At 41.2% G+C, this 26703-nt stretch overlaps 2 protein-coding genes across 2 annotated transcripts; both read right to left on the bottom strand.

The window, feature by feature from the left end:
• Positions 1-1714: 1714 nt before the first annotated feature.
• On the bottom strand, positions 1715-13223 carry LOC116333873 (transmembrane protein 88). Its single transcript, XM_031757150.2, has 3 exons — positions 13062-13223; positions 11587-11881; positions 1715-5172 (listed from the first exon to the last, which is right to left on the bottom strand). Exons 2-3 carry the CDS (start codon positions 11878-11880, stop codon positions 4945-4947), a joined length of 522 nt encoding a protein of 173 aa, XP_031613010.1. The 5' UTR covers position 11881; positions 13062-13223; the 3' UTR covers positions 1715-4944.
• Positions 13224-17543: 4320 nt separating this feature from the next.
• nbl1 (NBL1, DAN family BMP antagonist) lies at positions 17544-23769 on the bottom strand. Its single transcript, XM_031757128.2, has 4 exons — positions 23317-23769; positions 22059-22239; positions 19306-19417; positions 17544-18181 (listed from the first exon to the last, which is right to left on the bottom strand). The coding sequence occupies exons 2-4, from the start codon at positions 22229-22231 to the stop codon at positions 17903-17905; spliced, it is 564 nt and encodes a 187-aa protein (XP_031612988.1). The 5' UTR covers positions 22232-22239; positions 23317-23769; the 3' UTR covers positions 17544-17902.
• Positions 23770-26703: the final 2934 nt, after the last annotated feature.

Genomic DNA, 26703 nt, shown 5'->3' with positions numbered 1-26703 from the left:
TTTTATGTGATCTTTTTGCTCAACCCGCTGAATTAAAGCTGAAAGTCTGCACTTCATAGTTATTACATTTAAAATTCACTGCGGTGATATAAAGAACCAAAAACTTGTCTCTGTCCAAATATTTATGGACTGGATGATTGTGGCTTGATTTACTGCCGAGCCACCCTGGGCGACTGCTCAGAACCTTTCACCTGTTTTAAAGCTTGAGCCTATTTTACTGAAACAGAGTTCTTTTCCAATTCTAATGACTAACTTTTTTGTTTCTGTTTGTCATGAAAGCCTCACAAATCTCTGAAATTTTACCATAGCACACATTTACCCTCAATGGTGATATGGACTAGCTTTTACTTGTTTGAATAATAATTTTCATGTCCAATTTTAGTATACTATGTTAATTTAGGAACACTTTACTCTTTTTTTCTTTTTTTTTTAACTATTATTGAATCATGGCTGTTTTTACAGGTTGTCAAGTACCCAGATGTATTTTTTCTTTTCTTTACTTCTTTAGTCAAAATAATTGAATGGGTTTTTTTTGTGATTGATCATCCTTTGAGCTAGCATTAGGTAGCACAATGTGCCACTGGAAAAAAGGGTGAATGTGTGCTGAAAATGAGCCCCTGCAGCATTTGGAGAAAACTACTGGGTCACCAACACCTTACACCTACAGGAGCTCTGCAGTAATATTAGTGCACATTGTCTTGCAAAGTTTACTCCTTAGTATTATCCTTTTTATTGTCATTAAACAGCAGATCTTTAATAAATTTAGAAGCTGCTCAGCCATGGAAACCCATGTGAGGCAACCCATAAAGCTTCCAGTGCACAATTTTCATGTTGATGTTAATGCCAGAGGAGGTTTAAAACCCACCACAGGGTTGTCAACGTTTATGCACTATTCACCTAAGTACTCGGAGAACGTGGCCTGTCACTTTATGTGGTCTGCTATTTGATGGCCAAGTTGCTGTGCTTCCTGAATGCCTCCACTTTGCACTAATGCCACTTACTGAGTGAGTAAAGAATATCTAGGAGGGAAGAGAGTTTGTGAACTGACTTGTTGCAATGGTGGCGTCCTGTTACAGTGCCATACTTGAATTCAGTGAGCTTTTCAAAAGGACCTGTTCTTTTACAAACGTCTGCGTGCAAGGGCATTTTTTTTCATTGTTTTTGGTGAAAATTTATTACTTAGTAAACCAGCAGTGAGACGGCACTGCGATAAAACCATGCGGCATGGCTAAACACGTTTTAAGATTCCAGACTATTTTGTTTTGACTCATTCAACAAAATTACATCCTTTAGATACTGAAGATTGCTTTTGCAAATTGCAAGACAAAGTCATCCTACTGAAAGCAGACGCATGTCAGCACTTCAGGCTGCAGGATAGTGTTAATCTGTCAAAATGAACAGTGCTGAACTGCATTAATGGGCAGCATAAATCATGAGAACAGACTGGACGAAAACATAATCAAAGGCAACATTTTCCTTTAATTAGCTCATTTGCTCTGTTGATCTGCACAGATGTGACCAGCCAGTGTCCCAGTTTTATCGCAGACTTTATCATATTGTTTTCCTCAGAAATGAGTGTGATAGTGTCCTCTTAGTATCCAAGTGTGTGCTGTGCATATGTGCTTGAGAGAAAGTGAGAAGTAAATGTTAAAACCCTATCATCAAAGCTTTCCAACCTTCAAAAACAGGTCACAACACAAAAGAGACATGCCGACAAAGAGATGTCCTCTTTTTTTATTGATGGAAGGTCAGAACATGCTGTTTTGTTGATAACACCAAAGTGAAAGCTGAACAAAAAAATAAATAAACCTCAATTAGCTGCTGCAATTTTCCCAGTAATTTGCTTCAGATGTGGTATACAACCCTGTGACATAAAACTACACAGTTCTCCAAAACACTGGTCTTTATCTGGCTAGATTAACAGAGCACATTCAGATTAATAAACACAAACAAAACACACAAATAAATAAACTAAAAAGTACATATAATTTAGAATGATACAAGCGGCAGAGGATGAATAATCACTGCACATCATTAAATATGATTTATTTCTTCCTTCTGAGAGGCAAAGCCACAAGTCTGAACACTTAGCTATGGAGCAAGGACACAGATAAAAGGGTGTGCAGGGTGTCACTGGTGAATTTAAAGGACCGGAAAGCAAAGAGGCAACACAATGAGCTCCTGATGTGATGATTCAAATCCCTCTTTAACAGTCTGATCCCACTGAAAGGCAATTACTTTGTCATGCTGTCGACTTTAGTTGTGTTCACGAAGAAGGGTGTTTCTTTATGGCACAATGTGATCTAAAAGAAGCATTAAAATGAAATATGTTTCATATCGCCCCCACATTCACAAGGTTTGACTACTGATGATGCTACATTGGGTAAAACTCCTTGGGAATAAACTTTACTGTCAATTTAAGTCACCTAACAGACAAAATGGAAGTCTTTGTGAAAGTTTATTTATGCCACTGGGTGGGCGTTTATGATTCCTTGTGAACATCATGAAGGAACTGCGTCATATTTTTGGCACAAAAACTCGCTTCGACTCAAGGATGATCTTCAAGATCAAAGCTTTTATGTTCCTCGTGACCTCACAAAAAAACTTTAGGCCATAACTTACAAAAATGCCTAATAGGAAAAAATCCTATTAGATGTTGTCGAAATAATGACAACATCATATTCTGCAAAAAACGCAAGAGAGTAATTCTAGTCATAATGCATTTCACATGATTCGCCTTGTTTTTAAGGGTTTCCTAAAAGCCCCATCACAGGTGAGCGACTGAAGCGCCTACAAATGAGAAGGCGGAATGCCGTTGATTGACACATGACAACGATATCAGCTACAGAACTTTGGAAAAGTCTCAAGCCACCCATTGTTTCTTTTTATTTTGCTGAGAAAATCGCAAATAGGTGCAATAATTTATCGAAACATGTGCAAGCAAACATGGAAATGCAGTGTATAGAGCTTGAACAATTCTATTTGAACTGAACTCTCTTGTTTTCTTGTAATTTCCTTAAGTAGTCTTCAGGAAACGTTCTGCAGGCTTCTTGAAGGGCATTCAAAGCTCTTCTTTGGATGTTGGCTACCTTCTGTTCTCTGTGAAGATGATCCCACACTGCTTCTGTGTGTTTCATTGCGTGCTTTTCTAGCCAGGTTTGCTTTTACTGAATTAGAGGTGTGTTTGGGATCACTGAAAAATCTGATGCTTTTCCGATGCTTCCAACACCACTTGCTGAAATGCATTCCCAAACCATGACAGAGCCTCCACTGTGTTTTACAGATGGCTGCAGACACTCACTGTTGTTCCTCTCTCCTGTCCTCCTCTCTACATACTGATGATTTGAATTAATTATCTTGAATGAATAGTAGATGGATCGACTGAAGGGATAGATGCATCACTCAGGTCCTGTGTCAGGTGCTACGCTTTTCCTATTTCTTAAGGACACAACATTTAAATACTGTTCATCTGCGGTAGATAATTTTTTAGGTCACTAAAAAAAAACACTTCATGCTGAGATATGCCAAATCTTTAGCTAATAGCACTTCAAAATTCAATTTAATGCCTTCAAACTTTGATATCTTTGGCATTTTTTATAGATTCAACTGAAAATGAGTGGGGAAAAAACAAAAAAACAACAACAAAACTGATGTTCAAGACCACGTTTTAAAAAATTACTATCAAGTTTGGCTTTTTGGAAGCAAAAGATAAAGAAATGAAGGGTGGGTCAAGACTTTTGCACAACACTGTACATTAGAGGGTTACCTAGGCAACCTGGAATGTCCGCTAGCAACCAACTGTCAGAGACAAAGCCAAGAGTGAAGCGAACAGGCCGCTCCCTGTGTGGACGGGGCTTTAATCTGATGTTTGGAAAAACTTTTCTTATTTAGAGAGTTCTTAAGTGCAACCACAAATAAATTCACATTTCTGAGAGGGTCTCACATTTAAACACATCCATGTAGTTAGCAAACAGGCAATACAAAATCACAAAAATATCAGTTTTTGTACAAAATCATAGTTAAACTGGTGTTTGATGTGTCCTCAAAATAAACCAACAATGCTGTGTCTAAGGAGCTGTTAAAGCTTGCGTGAATACCCTGCAGGTATCCTTCACCCTCCAAGAAGTTTGCATGTGTTTTTTTCTCGTCTGTTCCGATGTGCATCTGGTTTACTTAAATAATGAGCCCATAATGTGTTTTGCTTTAAGATTCTTGTAAGATGGCACTACATATCTGAGAAAACTGGTCTGTTTCTGTGTAAAAGCCACACAAACCTAACAAACCCTCATCTAGTGTCATTTTCAAAAAAAAAAAAACAATTCACAAAATTACCCAAAATGGACTGAGAGTAGCCAAATTAATAACAAATATATGACACAATAACACAGGTCTTGGTCTTGAAAGAACTGTTTGACATTTTAGAAGCTACACGTTTGTATTCTGTCTGAGAGGTCAGTGAGAGGTGACTTCACTCTCAAATAGGAGGGTGAAAGCAGATGGCTGTTCGATAAGCACAAATCCCAGAAACATCTAGCTGGAAAGGCTAATTTAATCCTCCTACTGTCACCTTTAAAGCTCTGGAATATCTTTTTAGATGGTTTATATTAATGTATGTCTTTTGGGTTTCACCCTTAATCTAAGTTTTCAGTCTTTATTCCATTCTAAGTTGATGATCTGGTCTTTGCAGCTTCAATTTCACCACACAGACATGAGGGTGATATTGATCTTCTCACCAAAACTAACAGGAGGAAAGAGGACTCGAATATTTCTAAAAATGTCAAACGTTTTTACAACCATTGACAAAGTAAGGATTTGCTGTATGACTGTCTTATCGACTATAATGATGTTTCTATTTTTGCAAAACATCTGTAACCCTCAGGTTCGTCTTGCACAAATCAATCTTTCCAATCACTGTGACCCTCAGCACCACCTTCTCCGTTGTGATCAAACCCAGGCGTGGATGCTGCCCGCCCAGTCCAGCAGCCTCCCTCTGTACCAGGCGCGCTTGATTGGCTGAATGAAAAGCAGGAGTCGAAACTTTCGGAGCAGCCCGCAGAAAACTGCCGCCGCCACGACCACGAGCGGAGACATCATCACAAAGCCCAGGATGATGAGGGCAGAGCAGCTGTTGTCATCGAGATAATGGCAGATGGCAGAGGGTGCATCAAGGACCTGCAAGGACAAACACAGGAGGGAGAGTAGATGAGACAGAGGTGCTCCAATACATGTGATGAGCACTTTGGCTTCAGCAGGAGCTCCATCTCATCTGCGAAAAAGCAAATAGGCAGGATTTGTATTCATTAAATGTGAGGCATGTTTGGATGTGTGCTGAGGGTGCAGTAGTGGGACTGTGTGGGCGGTGGGGTGTGACAGAGTTTCTCCCTGCCTCGCTCTTTCTCTCTGCAAGATAAGAGTGTGCTCAGTGCTGTCAGTAAACCTCGGAGCTGTCAGTCACCTGCGAGGGCAAGCGAGAGGAGGGGGGAGGAGGAGGACAGCAGGTGGTCAGATAGTAAAAGTCAGAAGCTTGCAAAAAGCAGAGAAACAAAGCTTACAATTCAGACACATCTGATGACCACTTTTTACTAAATGGTTTTTCAAGTTGAAAAGAAAGTAAATGTCACTGTTTTTCTTCTTAAAGCGCTTCATTTGTTCCACATTTTGTTGTGTTACAGCCTTTTTCAAAATGGATTCAATTCATTTTTCACCTCAAATTTTGACACACAAACACAAAATGAAAATGTTGTTTGAAATTCTTGGAAATTTACTACAAATAAAAAATAAAAATATAACACATACATTATAATAAATGTTCACAGCCTTTTCACAGGTAAAGTCAGTTGATTGGACATGATTTGGAAAGGAACACACCTGCCTATATAAGGTCCCATAGCTGACAGTGCGTGTCAGAGCACCAACCAAGGCATGGAGTTCAAGGAATGGTCTGTAGGCCTCTAAACAGGATTGTATCGAGGTATGGATGTGGGGAAGAGTACGGAAAAATTGAATTGTATGTGGTCTCACTCCAAAAGAGTCACCTTGGTCTTTGTGTCCTTCTCGCCAAACGGAAGTTGCAGCATTGAGGAGGCCTAAATGAGAGACGTTTGGAAGTATCAAGACTCTTCCTAGATCTGGCAACTTGGGCATTATCAGTGATCGGGGCAGAAGGGCCTTAGTAAAGCTGGTGATCAAGAAGTGAACCTGATGATCACTGGCAGAGTTCCAGCATTGCTCTGTGGAGAGAGGAGAACCAGCACAGGGCCAGCAGTGTGTCTGCAACTGGCCTTGTGCCCATGTGTGGGCCACCTCTGCCAAACCAGATCTGGGCCACCAAAGGGCCGCCATTCTTTGCGGTATGTTGGCCATGTGTAAGCACATTGTGCGGGCCAGATCCAGGCCATACCAATTTTGCTATCTGGGTGGTCACAGCATCATGCTGTGGGGATGTTTTTCAGCAGCAGGAACTGGGAAGTAGTCAGGGTGGATGGAAAGATGAATACAGCAATGTACAGAAACATCCTTAATGATAACCTGCTCCAGAGAGCTCTGGACCTTGGATGGGGTGAAAATTTATCTTCCAACAGGACAATGATCCTAAGCACACGGCCAAGATAACAAACGAGTGGCTCAGCCACAGCCTGGGTTTGAAGTCAACTGAACTTCTGTCAAGAGATCTGAAAATCTCTGACACCCATCCAACCTGATGGAGCTTGAGAGGTTTTGCAAAGAAGCACAGGGCACCTCTGTGATGTGGTGGGGAGATTAACATCATGGTTATACAGCCAACAAATCTGCAGGAACTGTGTGATGCTATCATGTCGATATGGACCAAAATATCTGAGGAATGTTTCTAGCATCTTGTTGAATTGATACCCCCGAGAATTACATCAAGATCATCAACAATTATAATTACTATTTAGGCAAAAGGGGGTCCAGCCCAGTACTAGCAAGCTATAATAAAGTGTCCAGTGAGTGTACATCACATACTTGTCTCACACGTGTTTACTTTATTCATGCTCAAATCAAAAAATGCAAACGGAGACTCATGACTAAATCGCATGTTAAGACATATTAAATGTAAAGAGTCACACTCATTTTACTAGAGTTGTTTCTATTTCTTTTCCACAAGTGATTCTGATTCTAAACTTGTTTAAAAGTTGCTTTTTCTAAATGCACCCTAGCTAGTGTGTTTAATACACACCTGCAAGCACACACACCCCTCTGCGAAGTGTTAAGTGATGCTTTCACTGAGTGCATTTCCCTCCTTGTCGTGCTGACAGTGTGTCAATGCACAGCTGGTGCTGACACCAAATCAGACTGTCTTGTCTTCCCTCGTTTCGTGCTCTGCTGCCACAAAAGGAAGAAGTCTGACTGACATTGTCTGTAATTGTTTGGCCTGTTCTGACATTCACTCTGGCCTAACCGTGATTATATTCTCGTTCCGTGTCCCCTTGTTGCATGTTTTTAATTGGTGTGCAGTGCCCTACATGGCTGTGCACAAATCACCCCTAACTGAGACAACCAGGGTCTTCAGCTGAGCTTTGATTTTATGACCTGTCGGGTAAGCTAAGGACCGAACTGTAGCTCTCTCCTGTCTGACTTGGTACGATGTCCAGATCCACTGCTCTTTACTGATGATTTAACTGCCTTTCGTGTAGCTCACACAAAAAGAGCTGCGCCTTTCAGACATGCTGACAAACTCCAACATTCAAACTCAAGTTACCGTGTTTGTTTTGCTGTGCAAACACAGAGAATATGTCTGAACACCTCTGAGGGGAAGGTGTGAGGTACGCCTGAAGGCTGACTGTTTGCCTTCTCCAGGTTCCAGAGCCAACCTTAATGACAGATAATCTTCCCATTGTTTACAAATGGCATGGGCTTACTTGCCTAAACTTCCAGAGAAGTTAAAGAAGACTGAGTGGCAGTGCAGATTCCTTCTCGCAAATGATTTGTGAACTTACTCTTAGACTTGTATGCAAATATTTGGGCAGCCCTGGGCAAATATCTTGTTAGTTGTTTAATGAAAAGAAGTACATACCACCCTTAGCTTAATTGCTTTATTTAATTAAAAAGAAATAGGACAAAATAATAGACTGTGGCAAGGTTTGCACACCCTTCCTCCTTAATAACCCTCCTTTGCCAAATATTACAGCCAGCTAACAGAGGCTCTGTGTACAGGGATTTTCACCCACTCCTCTTGCAGATCACTTTAGGTTCAATCTGGATGCTCCCAGAAAATATCCCTGGAAATTTTCAATGGTGGTCAGGTCCATGGAGTGTCAGGGCCACTCTTAACACCTTAGCTGATGTCTCATGAATTCGTGAATTGTTCCATTTTGGATCATTATCCTTTCGGAGAAGTAATCCTCTTTCCACTTAGGTTTTTCTTCCTTGATTGGCTGCAGGATGAATTTTGTGATATTTCTCTCAAAATGTCTTGTTTGTGTTGGTGCAACAAACCTCGAAGCAGAATATTTACTCGCCTGTTTGAACAAGATGTTCCAAAAGCTGCATCTCCTGTTTTTTTCTCCATAACCTGAAAACCTCAGTTTTAACTCTGAAATGACTCAGACTTGTTTGTGTTTCTTCAGGTGCTTTACAGGTTACAGTTTTTCTTCTGCTGACTCTCCTATGCTAACCCTGCGTGCGCATCAACTCTCCCCCATGGAAAGGTGCACCACGAGGCCTGTGTCAGCCCCTCATGTTTATCTTTTCGTCCATCAGACAGAAAGATTTCTTGCTTCTCAAAATGTTGGCATGACTTCTGTGCCTGCCTTCAAAGAAGTTTCTATGCTGCTTTGTAGTAGTCATTTCCAGCTCCTCTGTCAGTTTTACTTCAGAAGCACTGTCAGATGTTACTGCAGGGTTTGAAGAGTCAGAGTCTCTGATGACTCCTAGTAATTTTTGACCTGCTTTGCAAATACCAGGAAGTAAATTAAAGCCCTGAGCACTAATGAAGTGCTAAGCCTTTACAAGTAAATGTGTGCCTGAAACGTTTGTTTTGCAGGGTCTGTTTTGATCTTCTTTTCACTTCATGAATATAAACAAAATATGTATTTTTAACCAAATACATTTGTACATTTAGATAAGTACTAGCCTCTTATGCCTGCATTATAAACGTGGAGGCACCAGACATACACTATATTGCCAAAAGTATTCACTCATCCATCCAAATCATTAAATTTAGGTGTTACAATCACTTTCATGGTCACATGTGTGTAAAATCAAGCACCTAGGCATGCAGACTGCTTCTACAAACATTTGTGAAAGAATGGGTCGCTCTCGGGAGCTCAGTGAATTCCAGCGTGGTGCCATGATAAGACGCCACCTGTGCAACAAGTCCAGCTGTAAAGTTTCCTCACTTCTAAATATTCCATAGTCAGCTGTTAGTGTTGCTATAACAAAGTGGAAGCAATTGGGAATGACGGCAAATCAGCCATGAAGTGGTAGGTCGTGTAAAATCACAGAGCATGGTCAGCGGATGCTGAGGTGCATAGTGTGCCGAGACCTACAAACTTCATGTGGCCTTCAGATCAGCTCAAGAAGAGTGTGTAGAGAACTTCATTAAATGGGTTTCCATGGCCGGGCAGCTGCATCCAAGCCTCGTCGTCAGACGCAGTGGTTTAAAGCACACCGCCTCTGGACTCTAGAATAGTGGAGACGTGTCCTCTGGAGTGACAAATCATGTTTCTCCATCTGTCAGTCTGAGTTTGCTGGTTCCATGGGGAACAGTACTTGTCTGACTGCATTGTGCCAAGTGTAAAGTTTGGTGGAGGAGGGATTATAGTGTGGGGTTGTTTTTTAGGAGTTGGGGTCGACCCCTTAGTTCCAGCGACAGGAACTCTTAAAGCTTCAGCAATCCAAGACATTTTGTACAATTTCATATCCAGTTACTGTTCCAACATAACTGAGCACCAGTGCAGAAAGACATGGATGAGCGAGTTTAGTGTGGAAGAACTTGACTGGCCTGCACAGAGTCCTGGCCTCAGCCTGACAGAACACCTCTGCGAGCCAGGCCTTCTCGTCCAACAACTGTGTCCGACATCACAAATGTACTTCTGGAAGAAAAATAAAAAATTCCCATAAACACTCCTAAACCTGTGGAAGGCATACCGGGAAGAGTTTGATGCTATTAGAGTTGCAAAGGCCCGACATCAAATTAAACCTTATGGATTAAGAATTGGATGTCATTCAAGTTCATACGCGTGTGAAGGCAGATGAGGGAATACTTTTGGCGATATAATGTAAGTAACAAACGCAACACTAATGTTGTCACTTAATAAACAGCAGCTTATCAATTCAGCTAATAGAAATGGAGCAACGTCACCATTTATCTGGAGCCATGACTTAATAAATCCACTGTAGGTTAATTATCAGGTGTCTGTTTTGACTCAAAGGTCTCTCAAGGCAAATACCTTTTTAGTTGCTAAATTCTACCTGCTACAGAAAATATTGTAATTGCATCTCTGCACGTAAGCATGCTTCTCCCAAATTATAAACATGTTAAAATAAAGGCTCTCCTTATTGTCTGTCATATATGTACCATTAGTGCTGTGGACACTCATATTAAACATGGCCAATAAACTGATCCCCGTGAGACAGAAGCTTGGGGTTTTTTCTACTCTTGGCTCTCTGTGATGTCATCTAAGGCTACCAGCTCTGTGCAAACCTTTTGTTCATGAGGTAAACCGGTCAGAAGAAAGTCAGCTTAGAGGATGGAGAAATGGAGCTAAAACAGCTTGTTTTAGACAGAGGATAAACTGAGGGACTGCCTTAATGTCCTGTACCAGATAAACAAGGATTATGCAAGGTCTGATAGAGCCCGAGAATGGCTCGGAAAAACATGGAGCTGGAAATGAGCATAACAAGTCCCCTTGAAAATGAATGAACTCTTCCAAACATACAGTTACAGAAGGCAGACTGTTTACTGTGCCTGCGTCTGTGTCCAGTAAATCAGGACAGTGTACAAGTTATACAGAAGCAGTTGTTCCAGTTTGTTTAGTGTGTGTGTGTGCATGTGTGTGTGTGTGTGTGTGTGTGTGTGTGTGTGTGTGTGTGTGTGTGTGTGTGTGTGTGTGTGTGTGTGTGTGTGTGTGTGTGTGCGTGTGTGTGTGTCCGTGTGTGTGCGTGTGTGTGTGCGTGTGTGTGTGTGTGTGTGCGTGTGTGTGTGTGTGCGTGTGTGTGTGCGTGTGTGTGTGTGTTTGCATTGTGACAGATGGTTCCCTCAGTCTACTTGGCAAGATAGAGAGAGAGAGGAAACTCTTACAATATAAAAGGACTGTTGGGGAACATAATCTGTGTTGAAGGGGTGTAAAAATAAAAAATTCAGTGCATAACTTGGCTATCTAAATTTCCATTATCTTGCGTTGTTAAAGTGCTGCCCGATGGGGCCCATTGTGATTCCCAACACCACTAAACAGCATCCTGTGTCCAACGTTATAGTTTTAACCCTTTGGCCCTGTGTCTCTATCAACCTTTGCTAAGTATTCTCTGAAATTTAATCCACAGGCATGACTAACTCAGATAAGACTTTGCAATCTAACATGTGGTGATAAATGGCACTCTCTGCTACAGACTTTTACAGCTTACCCTGGAGTGGCAGAGGAAACCAGCATACAGCAGCAGCCCTGCAGGCAGGAGCACCACAGAGAAGACCACAGCCAGGAGCAGAGCACTGGCTAAGACCACGCACAGGTTCCAGAGGATGAGAGCCGCCCCGCAGGCCACGCAGCCACACCTGCCCCTACGGCTGCCCCAAGCGCTGCCCCCGCTGTGAGCCACAGGCGGGGGGAGCATCTTCACGCCCTCTCCGATCCAGAACTCTTCTTCTTTCTCCTCCTCGGCAGAACCGCTGTCGTCCAGGTCCACGTCCATACCGCACATCCTGTGAGACAGCGTCTGATCGAGTTAATGTTTTACTTTACGAGCTACAGAATGACGCTGTGCTGCAGGAATCTTTTTTAAAAAACAATCTTGCACATCATTACTGTGGCTATTTAAACTGAGCCTATTTTAAATTCATGGACAATATCTGCATGTTTAACCAGTCCATTTCTCTTTCTTTATCACCACTATCATGTTGACTCAAACAACCATACGTAGCTAAAGTATCCTCTCCAGCCCGGATGCTGTAATTATATATGCATGCCTGCTGAATTCTGAAACTTAAATTAAATAATTGAGGTGCAAACAGAGCTCTGTCCCTGAATTGCCTTCTTTTCCTTTTCCATTCAACCCATCAGACCATAGAAATGGGGAACTTAAAGCCTATATTGACTTCACCTACACTCACATACTGTATCCACACTTTTTCAGTATCTTCCCGTCACTCATCTGGTCGATCTTTTCGATCACGTCTTTGTCACTAAAGCCAGAAAGAAATACATTTCGTTTTTTACTTGAATGACCGAATCCTTAAAGCTTAAACGACCTGCTGCTGAGCTAGAGACACAAACCACATATGGACATCCATAGGTGGCAAATTAAAGGGGAAAAAAAAGACCCTTAAACATAAGAGAGTCTGTTTTGCTGTGGATGCAAACTGTTTTTGTCCACTTGTATCCCTCTGTAAGAACATTTAAATGATTACACACTTTAATCCTGATGGGAGTAGTCTCCTGCAGAAGGAAAATGTCCCTCATGCACAGGGCAGCAGGGCTCACTGACTGGTTTGATGAGTAGGAAAATGATTTGACCCATGTGACCTTACAGTCACCAGATCTCAATACAAATGAACCGATATGGGGGACTCTGGACAGATTTGTAAGGCAGTGCTCTCCACCATATTAACCAAAACACCAACAGAGGTGTTTTGGATAATGTGGTGTCTATGCTTCCTCTATGAATCAATGCTAAAGTGCACCGCAGCAGTTCTCATGGCCCAACACCTTACCAAGACTTTCAGTTTTCCTTTAATTTGTCAGCCATTCGTATGTTCTGCTCCCTTTAGGTCAGTTTTATTGACTCCACTGAAATCATATTTATTTTTTATTTTTTATTTTAGCTTCACACTGGTTTTTCTTCTAATCACACGCACTAAACAAACAGAATTATTTTTTTCTTACCTTGATGTAGCTGTAAACCGCGGTAATCCCTGTGTGTTTGAGAAAATTCTCTCCCAGCAATCGACTCTGGACTTTTAGTTTCCGAGCAAATATAACGGCAGGTGCTATTTCAAGAGCAGAGCAGCGGCAGAGGAGCACCTGTGAGTCGGACCCTGCGTTGCTCAAGTGATGCTGCTGCGCTCTCAGGATCCTCTGTGCGCCCGCGGAAGCGAGCGACTCCGGAGCGCGCTCTCCAATGTTAAAGTGCGCGCTCACGCGGTTGCTTGACAGCTTTGACTATTTTTTCTAAGTGTTTGTATGGTGGCGGGGGGGCAGTGTCTCACAAGACCCCTTTATCAAAGACAAAGTAAAGTGAACAGGGAGGGCCACGGAGGAAGAGGAGGATGGTGTCATGGTTACACGTCACCGCTGTTGCTACATTTTCTCTATAAAGTTTCACCTAAAAACGTCATCTACTATTTAAACATTACTTGTTGATACTTAGTTGCCAGTTTGTGGAAAATCTTTCTCTTTTCATCTGCTTTGTGATTTACATTCGTCTCAGTGATGCACTGTTGATGCAGAAAATTTGATCCAAAACATTTAGTGATGTTTGATGTTTATAAGCTTTACTTACCAAATGCTGAGCAATCATTTCTTTACATCTAGAAATACTCCTAACAGGCAAAGCGCAGATACTGGACAGTTTGAGTTTACCTTAAGATCAGAGGTGGGAAGTAACGGAGTACTACTTTGTTACTATATTCAAGTAGAATTTTTAGATATATGTACTTTACTTGAGTTTTTATTTTTCTGACAACTTTTTACTCTTACTTCTGTTTAAGTACTTTTGCCACCTCTGCTTAAAATACAAGAAAACTGGGCACACACAGGATGGAAACTATGAAATGATTGCATATCTCATATACAAAGCTGTTACTTAAGCCACTAGTTACAAATTAGAAAACCTCTATAAATGGCGAACACATACACTGACGGGACACTTCATGAGGTACAATGTATTTAACAGCCTATTAACACAAATATCCAATCAGTCAATCACAATGCAACAACTCAGGGCATTTGGGCATGTAGACGTGGTTAAGACAACCTGCTGACGTCCAAACTGACCATCAGAATGACAAAAAAACAAAGATGAGATTTTCACCCACAGAAAATCTCATGCTGATGCCAGAGGTTGGAAGAGAATGATGAGACTGCAACGGTAACTCAAATAACAGCTTATTACAACCAAGGTGAGCACAAGAGCAACTTTGAATGCACAACATGTCAAACCTTCAAGCCGACTGAGAAGACTGAGGTTACAATTCACACAGGCTCACCAAATTCTGTGATCATATGATGAGCCTCAATTTCTGCTGCAACACTCGGATTGTAGGGTCCGGATTTAGAGTTAACAGCATGAAAGCATGGATCCCTCCTGGCTTTTATCATTGTTCAGTCTGGTGGGGGTGTAATGGTGTACGTGGGTATTTTTTGGCACACTTTGGGTCCCTTAGTACTAACACAGCCTACCTAAGTTTTGTTGCTGATAACCACAGTGTACCCATCTTCCGGTCACTGCTTCCAGCAGGATAATGCACCATGTCACAAAACTCAAATCATCTCAAACTGGTTTCGTCAACATGTTACTGAGTTCCCTGTACTCATGAATCTGTGCCATGAGGAACTAAAGCAGCTCTGAAGACAAAAGAGAGGTCAGCACGGCACTAGCAAGCTATACCTAATAAATTGTCTGAGTGTTTACACAAATATATGTGTTTAGTATATTTGTAAGCTTAAAACAGCATAATAAAAACATATATTTAGACCACAGATACATTGGTTTTCATGCTCACAGACCACTTTTTTTTCTCTGTGATGTAGAAATGTGCTCCAGGGTGTGGTCAGTGTCATAAGTCAGAGTTGTTTCTTTCAAACAAATCATCTACATCTTTAAATAAAGTCTTTTTGTTGTTTATGTTCTTCATTATTACATTTGTAAATGATAGCTAATATCTAATAAAGAGAGTGGACAGTGGTAGCACAATGTATTTTTATCAGTTTTTAAACAGTTGTACTACATCATTGGCTACTCACAGCACAGACCTGTTTATCTTGGTGTCTGTCCAATCAAGTGACCTTTGCTGTAGTTTATAGAAGTGAATGTAAGCCAGTCTTGTCAGATAATCAGATAAAATCTCAGGAAAATCAGATTAGGGCGAGCCTAAATTCATAGAACTGAAAACAACCCAGAAGACACGCCTACACATCCTCCACAGGCAAAAAAAAAAGAAGCTCCAGTCATCCAGTGCAACTAAACTAGATCAGAAAATGCATACAATAAAACAATAGTTAAGAGCTTATTACATAAGAGAGGTGTTAGCCTTTGCTTTGTGTACGAGCTTGAAAACAGAACACATTTAAAGCTGAATGGGGGGAAAGAAGGCTGTGATACGTCCACAAATATCCCTGCGAGTTTCTCCCTCTGCAGTCCTCAGAACATTGTCAGCTGTGTGGCTGCAGATAAGAGGATGATCGATTTGTTTTCCAGCACAGACAGACAGTCAACCTTTCGCTGCTCAAATTTAATTACACCGAACAAGAGAAAAAGATAGGAGGATATGAAACTGAGCTGAGAAAAGACATTGCCTGGACATAAAAATGGAGATGAAAGATTGATTGATGAAGCAGTGGAGAGACGCTGCAGATGGTGTGGAGGAAGATTTTGTAAGAAAGTAAAATGCACGGTAAATGTTGCCTCTCTGGATTCTACCTGTGACATCTGCTGACATCTGCTGGAGCACCTGTGAACTTTCTGAACAAAGCGTAGAACAGACCTGCTTGTTTCCAGTGTACATATTAAACAACATCAGCATTTTCTTCAAACTAACTGCACCACCTCACTGTATTTCAGCAAGTTACTCACAGACAGAATTTGTGTCAGATACGTACTCTACATTACCTGGCCAGAATGGGCATTGTGGTTTTTCTAGCCCATTCCTTACTTTGCAGTCACAGAGAAAAGGATCATTTCACTGATAGCAGTGGTGAAATAGATAGTCAAAGCCTTTATTTAAGAAGCAGTGCAAGCACACTGTGTACTCTATTACATGTAAAATTCTTGTATAAAATGTTACTGAAGAAGTGCAAAATGGTGCTCAGTGGTTAGTGCAGTGCTCTGACAGGAAAAAGGTCCTGGGCTTGAATCTGTGTGGAGTTTGTTCTTTCTTCTGTCATAATAAAATTAGGATATTTAATTAATGCTGCCTACTAATCTACACATATATACACATAGGACTAGTAATATATAGATAAATGTGTATATATTTGTACAGCATGTATCTTTAATGGCTTAAAAAATACAAGTTGAGCACACGCTTGTGCCCCAGAGCATGATGCTACCACCACCGTGCTTGACAGGTGGTACAGTGTTATTACGTTTGAATGCCTCACCTTTATTCCTCCCATCATATCTATCTGTATAAATAGCTCAATCTTTCTCTTGTCTGACCATAAAAAGACCTTCCCAACTTTTGTAAAGCTACAATTCTAATTCTTAGATCTTCAGAATTACACGAAACCAATGAGTTTAAATGAAGTCTGCCAATTCTTGTTAATGGCTACAAAAAGTATCCCAACTAAAACCCAAATATTAGTGGGGATGCATGTATACTTTTTACCCTCTGTGGATTATAGAAAATTAAAACTTCTGCCCCCAGTTCTTGTTTTTGTTTTTTTGTTTTTAGTCATGAAAGATGTGTACAATCATTCCACCCTGGAAAAAGAGCAGTTCAAAGAAAGCCCAGAATTACCATGACATTAACACCCATGATGAGTGTATATAAACTTCTGAGCACAACTTTATTTAATAACTAATCTGAAGTTTTTGATCTGTTCTGAATACAAAATCTTATTTTTTTTTTTAGAAAGTAAAATTCTGAGATAAATGTAGTGGATCAGAATTATGAAGTGGTATCGAATAAAGAACCCTCAAAAATGATCTTTCATTGCCAAATAACTTCAATGAAAATTCCATAAATGTAAAACTGACATCAGAATTGTTTCAAAGATGACTGGAAAAACGTGACCGCATCCCTTAAATGCAGCACCTTAAATAAAGTAGATAATTGAGTAAATGTGTAGGGTAAAAGTTCCTCTGTGGCACTGAGATCAGATTTAGGCCAACAAGCAGCAGGGTCTCATCCTGCAGCTCTTCTTCGCTCCAGTAAGTGGCACCAGCATCTATTAAAAGTCTGACCATGGCTACATTTTTGTTGGTCACAATAAAACAAGACCATGTGGCCATGGCCAAGAGTCACACAACAACCACATAATAGAGTCACAGCTTCATCTTTGTACTCCCTGACAGGAAGCCGAAAGTGGGTCTTTGAGCCAACACAAACAAAGCGCTTTCAGTTTTATTTCTTGTGACATTGAAAAAATAAAAAACGAAGGTGACAGAGCAGCAGGAAAGCTTTCAGATAAACACGACACAAGAACTACAGAGAGTTCTCTCAACTGACTTTAATGCATTCGAAGCAGATTAAAAGACTGCAGCTTATTAACAGACTATAGTCATGTTTGGATGCACAAACACACACATGAATGTGCTTATCAACAAACAAAAGAGTGCACAGGCTTTTGCGTTTGGACGAGTTCATACACACCGTCTGATAACATGACTCTGTGAGTGTGTGTGTGTGTGTGTGTGTGTGCCTTTAGAGAAACGCTTTAACACAAAGTGAAGTCATATCTTCAAAGTGCCTTTAAAATACTACAGATTGGTACAGAGGATGCAGTGTCGGGGGAGAGTGGGGAGGGCGGCAAAGTCCCCTGGAGTGAGCGACAAGATCACAGACCTACCCCCCGTCTGATGTGTGCGGTAGTGAGTGATGGTCTGTGTGTAGCTGAGCATGCTTGTAGGAGTGCGTGTCTGTGTGGGGCAGGGGGTCAGACTGAACCCCGCTGTCTGATAAAGACGGGACAGGATCCAGGCTGTTGTCTGCTGGATACAGCTGCATCACCGCCCCCTCCTGGGCACCTTCCTTACTGCATGACTGGCAGCTGCAGCGGAAGATCCTCTCCACCAGCTTATCCACCCGGGGAGAGTCTTCGCTGCCCGGACAATCCAGCGTCACCTGTGCCAACACAAAGTTGCACACATGCACGTGTAAAGAGTGAGTTGAGAATTGAAAGTAACTCAGCAGAAAGATGAAATATTTATTGTTTCCTTGCATTGATTTGCATAGTATTTAAATTAAGCTGTTATTTTGAATAATCTCAAGGTGTTGATATATTTTATGTTTAAATAAGAGTATTTTCTTATAGTTTTTCCTTCATCACCTCCTATTTAATGTGCTTATTATAAGATGGACTCCTGTGAATATGTTAATATGTCTTTGGTCCCACTAACCAGACTCTTGGTTCATAGTTTTGTTTTTGTTTTGCTGGATCTGTGTTTTCATACAAAGTTTATGACACTCGGTGGAATCAAGAAATACCGGGAAAAGCCGGAAAATCAAATAAACAGAAAAATACACAACCCCCCTCTGTAAACCCAAGAGTTACACAAGCTCAGCCAGCTCTCCAGACCTCACGCAACTTCCCCCTCACTGTTTCCATTATCCAATGAAAATGATCATTCAGCAATTTTATCAAGAGCCAAAGCAGCGGGGAGCAGTATCCACTTTCATGAGAGCTGACTTTGTTTTGCCTCAAACTGAATTCTGTTTAAAGTCTTGAAACAACAATCACAACCACAGGCGCAGACGTCCATTTTCAGATAATTATCAGTAAGGTGTGAGAGTGAAGGCACTTTTTTCCCCCGTCTTGTGTTGTGAAACAAAAAACGTGCAGAAATTAATTAAACTATCTGGTAACGGCTGTCTGCTCCAAGGTACATGTTTCCACTGAAACATGAGGTGACCTCACCTGCGGTCCCATCCACCGAGCCTACCTGGCAGCCTTCCAAACTACATACATCTCACCACAGAGCCTTTGTTTTTCTAAGAGTGGATTCCTTCTGGTTACGAGGGACAAAGAACCTTAAAATAATCTAAAACACAGGCTAAAGGTTCACGTCAGACAAAAGAAACTGTGACCTGTTCTGATCTGTCTCTCGAGATCTTCTGCTTTTTTGCTTTGCTGGTGAGGACAGCGTGCTTTCCACCCTTTATGTCGGAAACTTTGCGGTTTGTTTGCGACTCTGACAAGTCACTGTTGGTGTGGGGTTGCTAACTGACTAATGTCCAATAGCTCTTACCACTTCCCACTGTGTCTGGGCAGGCATGCAGGAGTCACAGTGCACCAGAGACTCGGTTGACTGTGGAAATGTGTTGGGGACGCTGTAACTGAAACACTGACCCAGACAAGCTCTGCAAGAAAGAGAGAGGGTTTATTATTTTTCATTCAACTACACAGAAGCAGCGTTTATGCCGAGTAAGAGGAAGAAGTAATAATTGAAAAAAAAAAGAGCCTGAAATGTGAACTGATTTACCAAGTCTGAGGATGCCTGGTAGCCTCGAGGCAAATCACAGAGACGTGTTATGCGTAAATGTGAATTACCAGCCAAGTTGTGATTTCAAATGAAAGCCAGGATAAAGGTGATGGAAAAACATGTTTTTCTACAATACTGTTCAAACAAATACAGGAAGCAGTGTGTGAAAGAGAAAGAATACATATCAAGTTTTCCTGAGAGAGCTTTATAGGAATAACAATGTATCTTCGACCAACTTTTTCAGTCATTCAGCGTGAAGCTATAAAGAACAGTTAGCTGTCGCCTGGCCTCGAAAAATCTTTTGTACACAAAAGTACTTTAAATAGTTCACAAAAAAAACCACTGTGTACTCCTGTTTGCCTGATTATTGTTTTAGAAAGCTTACAGCTGCTTCAGGAACTTTTTTTTTGGCTTTTTAAACATATATATATGTATGTACAAGACCTTGTTTTATATACACCGCTTCACAAATTTAATAACTTCACCTGGAATTTGTGAAAAACATCTTTCTTTTTTTAAACCTGCCCTGTCCAGCTGTTTTAGATAACACATTTATGGTCTGGATCCTTTGTTGTGCCAAACACATTTGCTTTGCCTCGAGGGATGCTGTTTTTTTGTTGTTGTTGTTGTTGTTGTTTTGGGGTTTTTTTATGCTTGTTTTATTATTCACATTGTTATTTTTGCTATGGTTATATAAACCCCTGCCGGCGCTGACAGGGGGTGAGGGCGAGGTTAGCAACAGAGTTTACAGATTACAAGTAAATAACTGTAGTTTGACATGGTCAAAGGAGTTTGCAAAGAAAAGCGTCTGGACTTCTTTAAGTTGCTTGAAGACGTTTCACCTCTCATCCGAGAAGCTTCTTCAGTTCTAAGGTCAAATGGCCGAGAGTCCCAGATTTAAACCCAGTGGGAGTATCCCCCCAAGGAGGGACAAAGGACCCCCTGGTGATCCTCTAATCACATGCGCCAAGGTGTGAAAGCGGGTGTGGGACCTAATCAGCCAACTATATTATATTATTATAATATATTATATTTCAATTATATATTAACGAGCCTCTGCATGCTGGTGAATAAACATTACAGAAACATAAAAAATCGCTTTTGAGTAATTAACAATACTGTTAATTTTGGGCAGCTGTGGCATAAACATTACACTGTGTGGTGGTCAGTTAAATCTGTTATTTATGTTTTAGGTAAGAACCAAAGGACCTGTTATTGCATTTTTTTTTTGTTTCTTTCTTTAGTTAGTTTTTATTTCCAGGGCTGGTACTATTTATCAATGAGACAGCATTATAGTCTGAGATTAGCCATTTGCGCATTTATCGATATTTGTGTTTAGAAAAATACCGAATGTCGGCATTGCATAGTTTGTCCACCAGAGGGCACTCTGCAACTTCCCTGTTGGCAACATGTTTGAAATGCCACAAACAACAATCAGCTGATCAGAGCAGAATCGGGAAGAGCATATATGAGTAAATAAATAACTACACATGACAAATGTTTGGCATATCTGTCTGTCTGGAAGGAAAAAAATATCGGCTGATATTCTGGATATCAGTATCGGTCAGGCTCTATTTATTTCTACTATGTTTAAAGTCTTTGCTTGTTTAGTTTCAGTTAGTTTCCAGACTGTGTTTGATTGTTTAGTTTAGTTTGGTTTTATTAAACTTGAGCTACTTTCAGAGGTGGGTTTCGTATTTTTAAATTTGAAACTATGGATGCTGTTTGTCAAGGGCAACATTTACATTTCAGCACACAAACACAACTCTTTGTGAAGATGACTCAGAGTGTACACACGTCCTGAGTTATCTCTGGTTCCATTTTATTTAGTTTTGTAAGTACACAAAATAACTGTAGTAAGAGGCAGTTTCGGCTGCTCCCTTATTTCCCAGGGGTCACCGCAGCGGATTGATCCACGCTGATGTGTGTGACGTCATTTATCTGGGCGCCAGCTTTTAACCCCATGACGCTGGGTCTGTCCTCCCGACCTCAGATCAGGGATCTTTTGCATAGATAAACGTGTTTCTACTACATAATATCACGTTAGCTGTTTTTTTTTGTTGTTTTTTTTTCAATTACCTAAAACGTTTTGCACACGTAATTATAATTCTAGTTCCGTTGACATCAATAAAAAAAAACATATGAACAACTCCAGGCTTATGCATGACTACCTGCAGTTTTCCAAAGAACATCTTGTCATTAGCTTCCTCTCTGAATGCAGCCGTCTAGTCATGCACACAGATTTAATGATTATGGACTGAGACAAACTTTTTATTTGACTTTTAGCAGACGCGCACGCTGCTGGAGCTCGTTTGAGCACCACAGTCTTTTTAAAGAACCTTTTTGGCTAAGAACAAAGACATATTTAGTGATTGCCGATTAAATAATGTGCCCTACAAACTGAATGAGGCATGACTCTTGATAGCGTAACCTAATGATATCAAGGCATTTGTCCTTTATTTGTTTTCAGCTGTACAGAGATAATCGGACAGAGAGACAGAGAGGGCCTTCATCCTGACCTGTTTTGAATAGAGCGAGGCTGACATCCCGTGTGCCCGACTATCTGTGTGATGTTCTTGGCTTCGCACCAGGCGCTCTTGTCAGGGAACAGCGCCAGGCGGTTGATGTGTGCAGGCGGTGCCGCTGAATACAGTGCAAACAGTGCGCAGCAAATCTGAATCCTCTCCCACATGACTGCACCTAAAGGAGCAGAAAATCACAACACGCCGCCGCTCTGTTAACTCTGTGAAAGGCAAAGTCTCGTCACGCCATCTGTTGCCTGCAGGTCACACAGCGCCGGTTTTCAGTCGGTGTGAAATCTGAACTTTGCATGTCCCTGCTCATGTGGATTGACAACTTCCTGGTGCCTATAGCATCTTGAAACCCACACGTCCTTGTGCATCAATCAGATTGTTTCTTCTTACCGGGTTTGGCGCATTTGATTGGATAAAAGAGGAAACTTGTTGAACGTGTGCAGTGAGGACGTTAAAACGGGTTTATAGTGTCAGAGAATAGAGGGGATACAATGGGAGTGGGAGGCAAAGCTCTTCTCTGTTTCGCTCTCTTCTTTAAAAATGCCTCAACCATTCACGTCATTTACAAGCTACAAAATCGTTTTCTCCTGGTGCTTATTAAAAGTGTCTGGATGTGGTCACCCACATCCACTGTTTTACACGCTTTTTAGCACTTCAATATGTCTGCGACTCTAAAGGATCAATCTTGGAGACAGAGAGCCTACAAGAGGCTGCTGTGGTGGGCTGTGAGACCGACGAAATGTTTTTAATAAAATATATATATGTGTTTATATTTTCCTGCTTTGGCGGACTTTAAGACTCCAGACTCTGGGTTTTAGTTAAAAAAAAGAAGAGAGAGGGGTTTCAGCCGAAAGTTTGGAAAGCGTTACAATAATATATACAATTATAAGGGAAGACGTGTGATACAGCTAAAATCTGTTTTCCCAAATAGTTGAGACCATTAAATCTGAATTTTAATTAACTTAGCCTTCATCCGTTACATTTACATTTAGCCCCCCAAAATTGTAAACATCCTTTAAAAATAAACCAAAACATACAACAGCCTCTGTAATCTGTACAGTTATGTAAATGGGGTTTTTTTCTTGGTTATTTTTTACTCCCATAGTTAATTCAGCTCATTTCAGAAGGTGAGACGACCTGAAAGCTTCACTTGGATGTATAGCGGTTATATCATGGGGTTACTTTCTAAAGTAATCAAATACGTTCTCTTCAACAGCACCGGGAGGTCAGTTGAGGCACTTACCACTGCTCACGAAAGTCGGGGAATTGAGCGCTTCGCCACGGTCCCGCTGAGCCGAGCCCCCCTCACCGAAACCCGGGTTGTCGGATATCACCGTGGGCTGATAACTAAACAGTATGATCACGTGGCGAAAATCCGAGCACAGGTTGTCATAAAACTGTCACATCATCCGGTAAGACAAGCAACCGTCCGATCAACCGAGAGGAAGAAGAAGACGTTGGATGGATGGGGAGCTGGGGCAGGGTATGAGCGCTATCTCATCTCCGAGTCCATCAGCTCAGTCAGACCGTCCCTCCCCTTTGTTCTCCTCCCGTCCCGGGTTGAATTCCCGTGTAACTGCGCCGAAAAACACTCTCCAACTTGTTGTCTTTTGTTGTAAAACTCTCAGGCTGGGTTTAGGCGCGGCTGAGCCCTCAGACAGGGGTCCCGCTGTGCCGTTTCTGGACGAGAGAAAGCAGGGAGGGAGGGGAAGTGCTGGAACGCTTTCAAATGTTTCCCTAAGCAGGAGTGATCGTGTTAACTAGACACACATGCAATTATGGGAATATTACACATACAGGGCATATTTCAAGTCACGCACACACATCTGGCATTGCTTTGATAACATATGTTTGGAAAATTGAAACATTAATAACACAATGTCTGATGAAATATAACTGGTAAACAGATGTGAAGCCCCTGCTGTGTTCGCCTTTATTCCCTCTAAACCACTAAAAACAACTTCGGGATGATGAAATGACAATAGCTGGTTACTAACCAGAAGCTCAGAGGGTTTGATTTATTTCGGGCTCCTAAGTATGTTTGGAGTGAAACCACTGACAGACTCATGAGCAGTTGCTGAAATGCATTATGTTCCCCGGTTCTCCTGACCTGTGATTGGACTCCGTTCAAAACTAATTTAAACGGAAACATAAGGGGACAAGCTTGGAGTTCGGCCTTTGGTGTAGTCGATACCCAAAGTGAGATACTGATAGATGTCAGTGTCTTCTCTTGGTCTAAACCCCTGACAGGAACCAATATATGCATTCAGTGGGGAATCCATTATGAAAATACACAACATGCACACACACAGTGTTGAAATACAATCACTGGACACTTTATTAGATTTACCCTTTTGCCACAGAAATGCCTTAATTCTTTGTGGCATAAACGGAACAAGGTGCCGGAAAAATTCCTCAGAGATTTTGGTCCATATTAACAGCAGCACACAGTTGCTGCACATCCATCATGTGAATCTCTCAATACAAACACTCCCAAAGGTGCAAGAAAACAGTTTGAGGTGTGATGGTGACAGTATGTTATCCTGCTGAAATTAAGCAGCCACTAGAAGATGGGTACATTGTGGTCATAAAGGGTTGGATGTGGTCAGAAACTATACTCAGGTAGGCTGTGGTGATTAAAGGATGTTCAGTTTGGTGCTGAGGCAGCCCAAAGTGTGCCAGGAAAATATCCTCTACACGTTTACACCACTACCACCAACCCGAACCACTGATACAAGGACGTTTGAATCCATGCATTCATGTTGTTTATTACCACATCTGATCCTACCATCTGGTTGTCGCAGGAGAAATCCAGAGATGTTGTTCTGCAAATTTTCTGTTTCCCAGTTGTGGTGAGAACTGTAGCCTAAGTTTTCTGTCCTTAGCTAACAGATGTGTCCTCTGGTGTGGTCTTCTGCTGCTGTCGCAGCTCTTCTGTATACCTTAGCTGAGTTGATTGTTTGAGCAAGCAACAGTATGCTTTCATATCAGTTTGAAGCAGTCTGGCCATTCTCCTCTGACCTTTGATATAATCGAGGCATTTTTAGTCAGACAGCTGATGCTGAATGGATATTTTCTCTGTTCAAACCATCATCAGATGGCTGTGTGGGAAAATCCCAGCAGATCAGCAGTTTCTGAAATATTCGGACCAGAATGTCTGGCAACAATACCATCTTTCTTCTCTGTTCTGATGCTCCATGATGTTTGAACTTCACAGTATTTTTGACCATGTCTATGTGCCTAAATGTGTTAGCTTTACTGCCGTGTGATTGGCTGATTAGACCCCTAACCAGCTGCAGCAGATGACTGGTTCTGCCAGAGGTTTGCTTGCCCTCGATTTTGGGGGTTTTCTCACCTTACAATATAAATGCTTTGAGGTAACTGCTGTTGTGATTTGGCACTTTGTGAATAAAACTGAACTTAATATTTGGGTTAATGGGCAGTTTAACACGTGTAACTAATTAAGCGGCCATGCATGTGAACAAAACTGTGCCACATGATCGTTATTAAGAATTATACAGATTTAACTAACGAGCACGAAGTGCAATTTAAGATGCTTGTACACTTTTACTTTATTATTGATTGCTGCCATCATAACATTTTAAGGTTAAAAATTTATGACAGTTATACCTTAAAAAGTAATATTTTGAACGCATACTTCAATTAAATTCAATTTACAATTTGTCATAACAAGAGATATAAATTAATGCACAAATCTTTTAGTGATATGAATAAATTAATACAACATAGCACTTATGGGAGTTTAATGTTACTACTTTTACTTAAGTAAAAGATCTGAATTTTGGTACCGTTAGTTCTGATGTTCTGGTAGTAAGTCTAACTGAGCCAAGCTGTGGTAACTACATGGAAATAGGTCCATTAGTCTTGTTTTATGTATAAAATCTGCTAAAAGGAAAACGTAAACTAAATGTGTACTTCACTCCTCTTTACCTTATCACCTCTGGTAACATCATGCTAACATTTTCCACAGCAACTCCAAGCTGGAGTCTTGCCTGAGCACATGCATGGCACATCTGGATCTGGTCTTGTACTTTGTGGCAGAAATTTGCCAGCCTTAACAGTTTTAGCCATTAGATGAGTAGTTGGTATTAGGTAGTGTTACTGGTCTTGTAATTATGGTTCATCATGGAGAACGTTGAGACACATATAGCCTTTGGGTTTTGGCTGCTTTATTACACCTCAGCTGGGTCACCACTCACCTCCCCCTTCAGTTCCCACACACGCACTGGCATCCTGTTCCTGCACTTCTACCGACCACTGCACCTTTGCTCACAGGTGTTCAGCTTGGCATGCGTTCATAAGCCCCCCTATCGGTTTCATGCTTCACTTACAAACAAATATTTTAATGGACAGGGGATGAGTGACACGGCTTAATTTCTGACAGGCTTACTCTGTGCCTGATGCATTGCAGCACACCAGCTCTGAAGAAACAGGCCTTTGAATGCTTGGGGAATGAATATGATTCCATTGTGTGCAGGAATGTATGTGCCGGGAAAACCGTTACTGTGATGAAGAGGGAAAATATGAGCGTGTGTAATAGAGAGAGTGCATGCAGCAGTGTTTTCTTTGATGTGAAAGTGTACGGCATGTGTTGTGTTCAGACGTGCAA

Source organism: Oreochromis aureus, linkage group 5, assembly GCF_013358895.1.
Source record: "Oreochromis aureus strain Israel breed Guangdong linkage group 5, ZZ_aureus, whole genome shotgun sequence".
Lineage (NCBI taxonomy): Eukaryota > Metazoa > Chordata > Actinopteri > Cichliformes > Cichlidae > Oreochromis > Oreochromis aureus.
This window is presented reverse-complemented; position numbering and strand designations above follow the sequence as displayed.

Bases quoted from the DNA above. Each gene is read 5' to 3' on its own strand.
- LOC116333873 (XM_031757150.2), bottom strand. From the start codon at position 11,880: ATGTGCGGTATGGACGTGGACCTGGACGACAGCGGTTCTGCCGAGGAG. The intron at 5,173-11,586 runs GTAAGCTGTAAA...TTGTCCTTGCAG, and splicing joins GTTTCCTCTGCCACTCCAGG to GTCCTTGATGCACCCTCTGC.
- nbl1 (XM_031757128.2), bottom strand. From the start codon at position 22,231: ATGTGGGAGAGGATTCAGATTTGCTGCGCACTGTTTGCACTGTATTCA. The intron at 19,418-22,058 runs GTCAGGATGAAG...TCTTTCTTGCAG, and splicing joins CCTCGCTCTATTCAAAACAG to AGCTTGTCTGGGTCAGTGTT. The intron at 18,182-19,305 runs GTAAGAGCTATT...GTGTTGGCACAG, and splicing joins CCCAGACACAGTGGGAAGTG to GTGACGCTGGATTGTCCGGG.